Source organism: Arachis hypogaea, chromosome 8 (assembly GCF_003086295.3).
Source record: "Arachis hypogaea cultivar Tifrunner chromosome 8, arahy.Tifrunner.gnm2.J5K5, whole genome shotgun sequence".
NCBI classification, from domain to species: Eukaryota; Viridiplantae; Streptophyta; class Magnoliopsida; order Fabales; family Fabaceae; genus Arachis; species Arachis hypogaea.
In genome coordinates this window covers 3,017,133-3,029,079 of record NC_092043.1, presented here as the reverse complement: position 1 = coordinate 3,029,079, position 11,947 = coordinate 3,017,133, and the positions used below count along the sequence as shown (strand labels likewise).

Below are 11,947 nucleotides of genomic sequence, written 5' to 3'. Positions count from 1 at the left end.
TTCTTCTTCTCCTCTCTTTTAAACACTGAACCAGTAGAACACAGCCTCTGTCTCTCTCGTTCTTTCTCGTTTGTAGAACAAATCCAGCTCAAGCTCCTATTCTCTTCGTCTCAGGTGAGCTCCAACACACCGGCGCCACCCGCAGCAGTGTCTGTCCCCACCGCCGCCGCACCTCTCTCTCTCCTTTTATCCCCACTCAGTTCTGGCTCGCATATCTTCTCAGCGCCGCAGCCATCATCTCCTCCAGTCAATGCTTCTAGGTTTTGGTTTCAAAATTCTTTTAATTTCTGTTAAGTTCAATCAATTTTGTTTAATTAGTTTGATTTTAGTAATTAGTTTAGTTAGATTTGTCTTCTGAATAGTGGATTTTTAGGTTTTGATTAGATTAGGTTTAGTTAGATTTTTTTTTCTGATTTTAGTAATTAGTTTGATTTAAAATTTGTTGTTGAAACTTTTTTCCTCATGATTTTTCAATTTTTGGTGTTTCCTTTCACTGCACTATCTTTTTTCTTTTGCTGCTACTTCTTGCTGCAGTGTGATAGTGATCCTTTTAAGAGGTTCATCGTGTTTTCCAGATGAGGTTCTTGAGCGTATTATTGGGATGCTGAAATCAAGAAAGGACAGAAGCTCTGTGTCACTGGTTTGCAAGGAGTGGTACAACGCTGAGAGATGGTCAAGGAGGAACGTGTTCATAGGTAACTGCTACTCTGTGTCCCCTGAGATCTTAACCCAAAGGTTCCTGAACATAAGAAGTGTTACACTAAAAGGGAAGCCACGTTTCTCTGATTTCAACTTGGTTCCTGCAAATTGGGGTGCTGATATTCACTTTTGGCTTGTGGTGTTTGCTGAAAAGTACCCTTTTCTTGAAGAGCTTAGGCTTAAGAGGATGATTGTTATTGATGAGAGTTTGAAGTTCTTGGTGTGCTCTTTTCCAAACTTTAAAGCTATTTCCCTTCAAAATTGTGATGGTTTCAACACTGATGGTTTGACTGCAATTGCTGCTGATTGCAAGTAAGAACCTAGCACATAAACTTACTTTGCTTTCTTCTTTTCAGTTTTTGTTTTTTCAGGCTTTTAATTTCTTGAATTTTCATTTCTAACGTATAAAGTTTAATTTTCCTCAGAGGTAAAAAGATTATTGATCTTCTTAATATGTTCCCTACTGATGGAGTTTTCTTCATGTTCTTCTTTGCATGTATTTCAGTTTTTAATAATCCAGTGATGTTTGCTATTTTGATGTGAAATCCTTTGCCTTTTTTCTGCTCTGGATGATGTAATCAGGTTAATTGATGTGTTTAAGAACCATCAAAATGCCATGTTATAGAGGAGAATAATCTGAATGAGATATGTTTCAAGCATTAGGCAATAAATTAAGTATGGATAACATTGAATATTCTAACATGATATTACAGAACACTGGTGTTCTTGGTGCTCTGTGTGCTCTTTAGACTCACCTGCGAGCTCCAGAGGCTGAGGTTTGAAGGGGTTCACAAGCTCTTTGAAGGATGTGGCTCCGACGCCAGTCTCATATTCGGGGAACATGTGAGGATCAGGAAGCAGTTGTGGCTCACAAGCCATAGATACAGGTTCTTCATCATTGGCTGCTTGGTCACCATCACTGTTAGCCAGTTGGGTGCTCTCTTGCTCGTTCTTGCTTCTAAATCTGACAAGACCTTCTTCAATTCTGGAGATCTTCTGGTAATAACCATTCTATTATTTATCTATTCATTAAAGATGGACTTGAATTTGAATTCCTAACTTTATATATATATATATATATATATATATATATATATATATATATATATATATATATATATATATGTGTAGATATGTTCAGCAGTGCAGTTGAGTGGGTTCATGCTGCGCCTGGTGGGTGCTGCAAGAATCACACACAGAGCTCAAGGGATAGTGGCAATAGCCACAAGATGGCACTTGTTAATAACTGAGTGATTATGCTGGATTATTTGTGCATGTTTTCATAATGTGCACATTACAGGCATGCAATTTATACAATAAGTCCATCTCTATGAAAATAATTTGTTTAGATATGCAAGTTTGAAAATCCTACATAAGAAATAATGTTTAGCTGGCAATACATGCTGAAGTTGAACACGATAAAGACAAAAGTCATGTTTGGTCCAAAAAATATGAATGTCATTCAAAAAGAGATTGAAACCTCTTGCTCTATGATGCTTATGTTAGTCCCATTATTTTTCTTTGCAGTGACATACTTGCAGCACAACAAAGGGGGAATAACGCTCTATGAGTTTACACTTGACAGAGAATTGCTCCATACTCTTTTTGCCTTTGAGTTGTCTCTAGTACTTTGGATTCTGAGTAAGGTGGTTGTGTTGTCTTAACATTATTAATTTAGTCAAGTCGACAGAGAATGTTTATCATATGTACCCAGCAAGGAATGTCTATAAATATATATGTGTGCCCTAGTTTTGTTTTGTTATTATTATTGTATTTATATGCTAAATTCAATATTATTATTATTATATGCTAAGCTAGCTTGCTGTGAGGTTTTTTCCAATTTTCATATAGTATGGATAACATTGTAGTAAAGAGTACTACTACTTTAGGTCTTATATATATAATAATGCTTTCCTGTCATTGAAACATGAAATAGTAGCAGCAGGAGATAACAATTACAATGATCCATACGTTTGTTTGAATTTTGAAGAAATTTGATGATGCATGCAGTAGCTGGGATTGATAAACCCTAGGACTGTGATTTAATTGGAGGTCAGTTTTTTCTTCTTCAAGCTCTTAATGATTTATTTATTCTTCTACTTGTGTCTTTAACATACAGAATGAGTTATTTTCCTATGAAGACTTTCAAAATATAGATCAATTTGATGCATTGAGTTAAGATTTTTTATGTCAACCTTGGTGTTAAGGACATTTTCTTTTCTGGCATGCTAGTTATAAACTTATAATTAATAATAAATAAAATATTCCTTGAATGCTTTTCTGTTTTAAATAGCTTTTTTCTCGCAAATGCGAGTTTTTAATCAAGACTTAGGTGATCATCTACTCTTTGAGATATGAGTATATGACATTACCCGTTTCCATTTCTTGATTTGTATCAATGCACAAAGAGGACTGATATTTTGGACACTGACCTGTTGCTTCTTTGTTCTTAGGTACTTGGTGTAGAGAGAACAACATCACAACAGGAAATAAAGAAGGCTTATTACAAGTTACTCTTTTGTCATTGCATCCTTTCAAGTTTATTTTATTTCCCTCAAAAAATGATGTTTTATTCAATATTCATATTCATTGACAATATATCTCATTTTTAGCATTCCTTAATTTTTAGCCAAAACTTCAAAATATTATTTGCTTATTCGTGCAGGCTAAAGAATGTAGCTTCAAGAATTGGCTTCATTTAGTGAATTTGCTCTAAAACAATTTGAATTGAGAGCTGATTATAATTTGCTCCGGAACCATTTGAATTCAGTTTATAGTGAATTTGCTGCAATTGTGCAATTTTCTTTTTGTTAGATCTCTATAGAATCAAGGGTATGAGTTCCTGTAAATAATGGTAGAAATGTCTGGCTAATATAATGGATGTCCTCTATCTGTTTGTATTTTTGCCTGCATAACTAGGTGGGATTCTTCTTCTTCTTCTTCTTCTTCTTCTTCTTCTTCTTCTTCTTCTTCTTCTTCTTCTTCTTCTTCTTCTTCTTCTTCTTCTTCTTCTTCTTCTTCTTCTTCTTCTTCTTCAGCCAAGCTAATTCTTCTTCTTCAGCCAAATCTATTGCTTCTTCTTCGTTTTTTGCATAAATACTAAATAGACAAAAATGAATGTTGAATTATTGCTCGATCTGCCAGCTCTATTGATTTTGTTTGTTGTTGAGGTTAAAATGTAAAATTGAAATCTGATGAGTCTCCTTCTTCTCCTTTGATGTGAACGTCTTCTGTAAGTTTTAGATTCCTTGCTGATTCTGAAGCTTTTGCTGTTGTAGACTCTAATTCTGCAATTTTATATTCTGAATCTGAATTCCAAAATTGGAGATATGTGATTATTGAATTTTCTGCTGCTAGCTTTGCTGAATTGTTGCTGAGTAGTGAAAATTCTGCATTTGATTTGGCCTGAATCTAGAAAATTGGAGGCTCCTGGAGTCGTTGATGATCATTGATTTGGCTGTGGTTACTGTTCTAAGGTCGTATAATGAGACTGGTCAGTTTTGGTTACTTTTGGTACTTTTTCGGAAATTGATTTATCTTAGTATCAAATTAAACACTGGTCAGTTTCACAATCACATTACTGAACTCAATTATCTTGTTTGTTTTTGTTTTGTTTTGTGTTTTTAATAAGAAATTATCACAATTGTTTTATGATAATTTCAGAGAAGTTGAAAGGCTTTCTAAAATCCTTTTTATATATACAAAAAAGGTGTTTATTGCAATTGTTTCCTTGGTTGCAAACTAATAGTGCTATATGATCAATGAATAAACAAATGATTTGCTTATACATACAGTGATAACTACGCAGAATCCACTTTCTAGAGACAGCTTTCTGATGAATGGTTATGCTCTAAATACTGGCCGTGCAGCTCAAGGAATGCCTCTAAACAGCTGGATTTGTGAGTTTTAGTTACTTATTATGTTGTCTTCATGTTTGTTTTGAATTTGTTATGTTTAGACTTTAGACTTTAGAGTTGAGGAACCAATTTTCATTTATTTAATTTTTATTTGTTATGAATGGTACTGGATTTTGTGCTTGTAGGTATCTCTTTTTGAAATTGTATCCAGAAGAGGAATTTGGTCCTCAGTCAACAAAGAAACCTGTTGTTGTTGAATCTTACGATGAGATTGTATTTTCTGAACCATCTGAGGGTTTTCTGGCGCATGTACAGAATCATCCTGCTGTTGTTGTGCCTAGGCTTCCTGCTGGTTTGACTTTGCCTAGCCCATGTGAATTCTTTCAAATGTTCTTTTTCATTCCGCACTCTGTTAAGAACCCTTTAAATGTTTCAATTATTTTGGCTTATGCAGTACCAATTGAAACTGGGAATGGAACTGAGAGAGGTACCAATTAAGTTGTTCTGATCTCTGTTTGTTTTTGTTGTTCTCTATTTTTTTCTGTTTTGATTCTTTGGCATAGATTGTTCTAGAGGTACCTTTATGAGTGAAGCAAAATTTGTCATGTGTACATTTAATATAGAGAAGTGAAGTTGGCGGTGATAATGGGGCATTAAAGTATACAACCACTATTTGATAATGGTTCAATTGAGAGTTTTTGTTTAGCTCTTCGTATATTTTGGTATTAAAGTATATGATTGTACTTTGTTATGGCAGGTATACTTTATTTTGGATAATGCTACTACTTAGCAAGCATTCAGCTACTATGTGGAGGTATTATGTCTCCAAATTTTATTACAGTTCCTTCTTTACCCTCCTTTAAGAAGCTCATGGTTCTTGCTTTCTAAGAAGAGATGTGATTCTCTATGTACCGATTCTTTTATAGAAAATTGTTCATGCAAAAGAGACTACTTCCTGAGTGCAAAATGCTTTAAATAATATGCTTTATTTTTATTCAAGCATTCCAATTCACTCCAATTCTAATTTGGGTTTTAATTCTATTTCAGTCAGGAGATGTCAAAATTAACTTTCAATATGGAGCTTAATGCTGCCAATGCAACTTAGTTATCTATTAATATTTTAGATTATCCTATCTTTAAGTGCTAAGTGTAATTTGTGAAATTCATGTAACATTGGGATGGTCATCTTATTTTTTTTGGGTATCTTTTTATTAAGACAATGAGATATTGGCCAATGATGTTGAAAAATAACATCCAATTTTATAGGTATCATGTAATGAATATTATGTTTATTTATGTGATTTTTGGCTTTCTTTTTTCAATTTACAGTGTTTGATGGAGTAAATTTAGAAAATAAATTTAAAGTATTCATTTTGCAATGGAAAAATTTAAAAAAAAATTCTATTTTATTTTACTGACGGATTTACAGACGGATTTTCTGTCTGTAATCAGAACGTGGGATGATTTTCCAAAGTTCAAATTACAGACGGAAAATCTGTCAGAAAATTTGTCTGTAATTACAGACGGAAAATCCGTCTGAAAATTCGTCTGTAATTACAGACGGAAAATCCGTCAGAAAATCCATCTGTAATTACAGACGGAAAATCTGTCGGAAAGTTCGTCGCCTTTGGAAAATTGATAGAAAATTTACAAAGGGAAAATCCGTCGGTAACTGCTAAAAATCCGTCTGTAATTTCCCGACGGGGCTTTTACAGAGGAACAAAATCCGTCGGTAATTTTGTCGGTAACCAAAAATCTGTCTGTAATAAAGACTAAATCCGTCTATAAATCTGTCTGTATTAATCCATTTTCTAGTTGTGTATATGTACAAAATGTAATTATATAATGTTAATTTCTTTTAATGGTATAGACTAACACCTCTAATTATATTTCATGATTAAATTAAAAAGAAAGTTGTTATTTTAAAGGTAGTCAGAAAAAAAACAACGAAATTGATGAAAAAAATAATTAACTTATATTATTCTATTAATTTATTCAATATATTAAATTATTTTTATTTATATTAAGATTAATTTTGAATATTTTAAAATAAAAAATATAATTAATCATAATTTACATATTAAGTTATGTTAAGTACATGATATTTTATTGTGCTACAAAAAGTAAAAATGAGATAATGTAATACCCTATCACACAGAGTTTTATGCTTAAGTTATAAAATAGAGGTGGCGAGGTATTACGACCTCTAGAAATAAAATTTAGTATATATAGTAGTGTAAAAAAATGTTTATAACTAGGAGCTTTTGAAGAAAAAAGGGTAAATCAAAACCCTTAAATCAAAACGCGCAACACTCTGATCGATAACGTAAATGAAACAGATAAGGGATGAGCTAACTTGATAAGATATACAAAACAGTGCCAAAAGTGAAAACAGTAAAAAACAGTCAAAAACCTTAGAAAAATATTAGAAATAAAAAACCGGGCATTAATTTTAAAGGTTCAGCTCAAAGTTGGGCCAAACGGGCTAAAAACGCTAACGAGTTAGACCGGGCCCAAGTTGGGCCCAAGACCAACATATATATAAACTTAAATGAACCCAAATGAGTTCATTTACTCCTCCATTACACAAACACACAGCTGCATGAGAAGAGAGAAAGGAGAAGAGAGAAATACTATTCACCTCATCAATCAATTGATCATAACTCGAGCTACGGTGCTCCGATTCGCATGCCATCAGCGGCTACGCGAAGCTCTTGCCGAGCCCATCACATCTATCTAAGCCTTGTGGTAAGTTTCTTGAAATCTTCCTTCCTTCTTGCTTTCCTAAAAAATTCGAGTTTGATGAGTAATGATCTTAAGAAAACCTTGTGTTTTGATTGTTTAGGTGCTACTCCTTAGTGAGAAAATGTTGGGTTCTAGCCTAAATTTCAGTGGATGAGGTAAGATTCTCAAGAACCCTAGTAAAAATGATTAATTTTGAGTATTAGATTTTGATGTATGTGAAATATGTGATATTAGCTTGAATATCAGAGTTTGTTGGTGATTGTTGATGCTTGTTGGAGTAATTGGTGGCTTGAATTGTGGTTGAAAGCTTGCTTGTGCTTAATTGGGGTTTCAGTGCATATTGGAAATCGACCAAGGTATGGCTTCAGTTTTCTTTATGTAGTATATAATATTCATGGACACTTAGGCTAGTGACCTATAGGATAGGTTTTGGATTGGTATGGTTGTTGATGATGGTTGGTTGATGATGTATGATGAATTGAATTTGTTAATGTTGATAAGTAATGATGTGGAGGTATGATGTTTGATGAGTTTGAATGAATATATATTGTTGATTATTGATATAAAGCCTGAATGAGGTTGATAATGAGAATTTATAGTGATGGAATGATGATTGGTTAATGCGTCGATGGAGAATTAATTTTAATGTTATATATATTTGATGTTGATGATTGAGAATAGTAAAATGTGATGGTAAAATTGTATAAATGGTGAATTATAACCCAAGATGGTAGATTGTGATGTAAATTGGAGTTTGGAATAGTTTGGTATTGTTTCGATTGGATGTGGTTTGAGAATTTGAAAAATTTGAGTACATGTGAAAATTTGGTAAAAATGGAATTTTGGTGAACTTTGTCTGATTATAACTTATGCCTCAGTTTTCAAAATTCGTTGAAGCTTATTTAGAATTAAAGTTTATTGAAAACTCTTCAAATTGATATAAAGATTGTAAGATTTGGTTTTTTGTAGAGGAAGTTATGATCATTCAAAGTTTGGTGTCAAAAATCAGAAATTCTGCAGAGTTGCAGAATTTTGTGATTTCTGGTATGTGCGCACGCACAACCTTGTGCGATCGCACACCCCTGTAAAATTTTAAACCTGTGCGCACGCACAGCCTTATGCATACACATACACGGGGGAATGGCTTCTGTTTATAGCGCCAGCACAGCCTGTGCGCGCACATAACCAATGAATATTTACAACCTGTGCGCATGCACAGCCCTGTGTGCATGCACACGTTGGGAAGGACAATCTGTTGAGGGCGCTAGCACGCCTTGTGCGAGTGAACAGTATTACAAATTTTGGTACCTGTGCATACGCACACCTCTATACGTACGCACCCGTTTTAAAAATATCTTTGGGCGTGCGCACGCACACCCTTGTGCGTACACACACGCCCTGTCTCTCAAACTTAAATTTTGTTTTCAACTATTCCACCTTGCCAACAAGATAGTAAGCTTCTGTGACACCATTTTAAGACTTGGGGCTTAATTTTGGGTTTGAAAACATAGGAAAGAACCTAAGTGATTTAGTGGATATTATTATAAAAAATTAGAAAATGGAGTCGTAGGTTTCTGGTGCATTGAGGATGGTTTGATGGCGTGTGAAGAATGATTGATATATGAGATGAGAACTGATGAACTGCTGAGTTCGGAATGGAAATGTTGATTTGACAGTAGTTGAGATGAGTTGAGGACTTGAATGTGTAATCATGAACCACGGATGTATTGAAAATGTTTTCAGAAAAATCACTGAACTACTGTTTTATACTGAGAAATGATGAGAGGTTATGCGACCGGCAGGGACGGTGGTTAATCCCGCCTATCGAGGTAGCGGCGGCGACATAAGGACGGTGGTTAATCCCGTTTATGTTGAGATGTGAGGTCTGAGGCAAGAGTATCCTGCTCGCATCCCTTTGGATCAATAGAGTGTGCAGGCACAAAATCCTGGACGGTGATCCGAGCACCATATCTCGGGGGTTCCCAATGATGATTTCGAAGGGCGACATCTCCATGGAGGTGTGTCGGGTTGGGAGTTAAACTGATAATGTGATATCACAGCCAATAGGACAGGCATTCATTATGTGCATTTTCTACCTGTTTGTTTGCTTTGCCGACTTGTAATTGTATGCCTAATTGAATAACATGCCTAATTGCTTACTTGAATTACTTTTCTTATATGCTTCTACTTGTGTTTTACTTGCATTGAAATTAATTATGCTTTCTACTGGGATTGAAGAGTCTCGGAAGGCGGTGGCGATGAGATCGCATTTAGGATAGGTTGGTGAAGACTGTGAGACAGCGGAGAACTGCTAGACTAGAAAATCCCTTAAGTTAGATTGCCCCTTAAGTTAGGTTAAGGTTTTAAGTTATGTTATGGTTTTAATTGATGCTTTACTGTTTTAGTATTCTTTAAAATGAATCTGTGATGGATATGAAGTTTTAGGATTGCCTTTGGCATCCCGGGGTCTTATATCTTACATCACTGGGCACTGTTACCATACTGAGAACCTCCGGTTCTCATACCATATTCTGTTGTTGTTTTTCAGATACAGGTCGCAACCCACCTCAATGAGTTGCCTAGATGGTGACAGAAGCGGAGGATCATTGATACATTTTGGAGTCCTTTTTGATTATTTTGTTTACATATCTCTCACTTTTGTATTTGTTTTTGCCTAGAGGCTTGTATTGAGAGAGAAAGACTTGTATAAGCTGTTTCAAACTATCTGGTTTCTGTATGTCTGTATATAGCTAGCCGGCTTAAACTCCGTGAGCCGTGGCTAGATTCTCATGATATTATACTATTATCTTTTGTTATATCTTATCTATATCTTGTGCTTTAAGTTAGAAGCTTCGTTAGTACGTTTTGCGCTTTGTAAATCCAGTTTTGAGCTATATCCTTCATCGGGCTTCTAGATTATAATATCTCTTCTATATATTTACGTCTGAGCTTAGAACTGTCGTAACCTTTGATTAACCTTTACTTTACGACGCGAGGTAGAGCTTAGGCTAATTAGGGTGTTACACAAAATGCATAAATTGAAGTAAAATCCTGAGAGCTAAGGATCTTCACCAAAATAGAAGTCTCCAACATGCCTCAGCGAGGAGCCTCATGTCCTGCATCTGAAAACCACAAAATCCACATGGGTGAGAACCGGAGGTTCTCAGCATGGTAACAGTGCCCAAATATCTAACATGTAATGTCCTGCGAAAGCCGAAGGCAATCCTAGAATTCCCAAGTTTATAAGAAAAGCATATATAAATATAACTAAACCATGAGAAGGAAAGTAGGCGACTAACTTAAGGGTCTTCGGGCTAACTACATATCCCCTTTCCAAATCCTACAAACCTCCCAACCGTCAATAGTAATTGAGATGCGACCAGAAGTATATCAAACAAAGAAATGCACAAGTAGGAAGCAGATAGGACAGTTAGGCAATTAGCAAGTAATGATGCAATCAATTAGACATTCCAAATAAATCACACATAAAGCATATGATGCATGCCTGTCCTAGTGGCTGATGAGTCTTATTTGTCAGTTATAAAGCCAACCCGACAAGTCCTGGTAGCTAACCATTGGACTATCCCTCTGTTGTACATCCCCAACTCGAGTTATCCACAACATAATAATATATATATATATATATATATATATATATATATATATATATATATATATATATATATATATATATATCCAACACCCTCATTGGTATATATTTACAGGGGCGAGCTCATCCAGAACTTTCACAGTGTTTGGCCACACTTACGACATAGGGTCAGCAGAGTATCGAGTCTTCACTTGGAGCACGTGGTGGCTAGCCACTGCTTTCACCCAGAAAAACTCGTATCTCAGATAGGTGGAGTGAAATAATCACAATAATCAATAATTCAGCATATATGCATTCAATCACAGCCATACATTAACATTCATCTCAACCATCCGGCTTTCAAATCATAATTTATAATCAACCAAAACCTTCATCGCACACAGCCATTCGGCTCATATCACACTCAGCCACTCGGCTCATATCATATACAACACTCCACCATCCTCTTCAACAACTCATATCATCATCGTTAATCATAACTCATCATAACATCCCCTTTCTTCCTCCACAAGTTACCCTATTCCCTAGCTTTCTCGCATTCACTAGGCATTTTACCTTGATTTAAGACTTAAGGGATAAAATTAGGGGTTTATAAGCGTGAAACAACATCTCGGAAGGTTACAAACCTGTTGGAAATGTGAAAGACTTGAAATCAAAAGCTTTAGAAAAGAACAGGGTCGCGTGCATTGATGACAAGCCATCATATACCCATTTTTTTAAGCTAATTTCACTTGTTTCACTAGTTTTTATGCACTTTCTTGCATCCTAAGTAAGTAATTTGGAATAAAAGTGCATAACTTCTTTAAATCAAACAACCACCATTAAATTGATGCTAAATCATAAGGTTTGAGCTAAATTTAATTAATTTTTAATGATTTATAAACCTTATGAGTTTAGAGATACTTTGATTGGTTGTTTTGGTTTCTTGTAGGTGAAGAAAGGAAGAAAAGAAGAAAAACGTGGCTTAAGAAGTGTGACCATGGGAGGAGAAGTGTGGTGCAACATAGAAGGAGGAAGCAAACACTGCCCTCCACAA

General features: G+C 35.0%; 1 protein-coding gene across 1 annotated transcript; it reads left to right on the top strand.

The window, feature by feature from the left end:
* Positions 1 to 488: 488 nt before the first annotated feature.
* Positions 489 to 2,461, top strand: LOC112705676 (protein AUXIN SIGNALING F-BOX 3-like). Its single transcript, XM_025756573.3, has 4 exons — positions 489 to 1,011; positions 1,413 to 1,698; positions 1,831 to 1,999; positions 2,227 to 2,461. The coding sequence occupies exons 1-3, from the start codon at positions 602 to 604 to the stop codon at positions 1,951 to 1,953; spliced, it is 819 nt and encodes a 272-aa protein (XP_025612358.2). The 5' UTR covers positions 489 to 601; the 3' UTR covers positions 1,954 to 1,999; positions 2,227 to 2,461.
* The last annotated feature ends 9,486 nt before the right edge of the window (positions 2,462 to 11,947 follow it).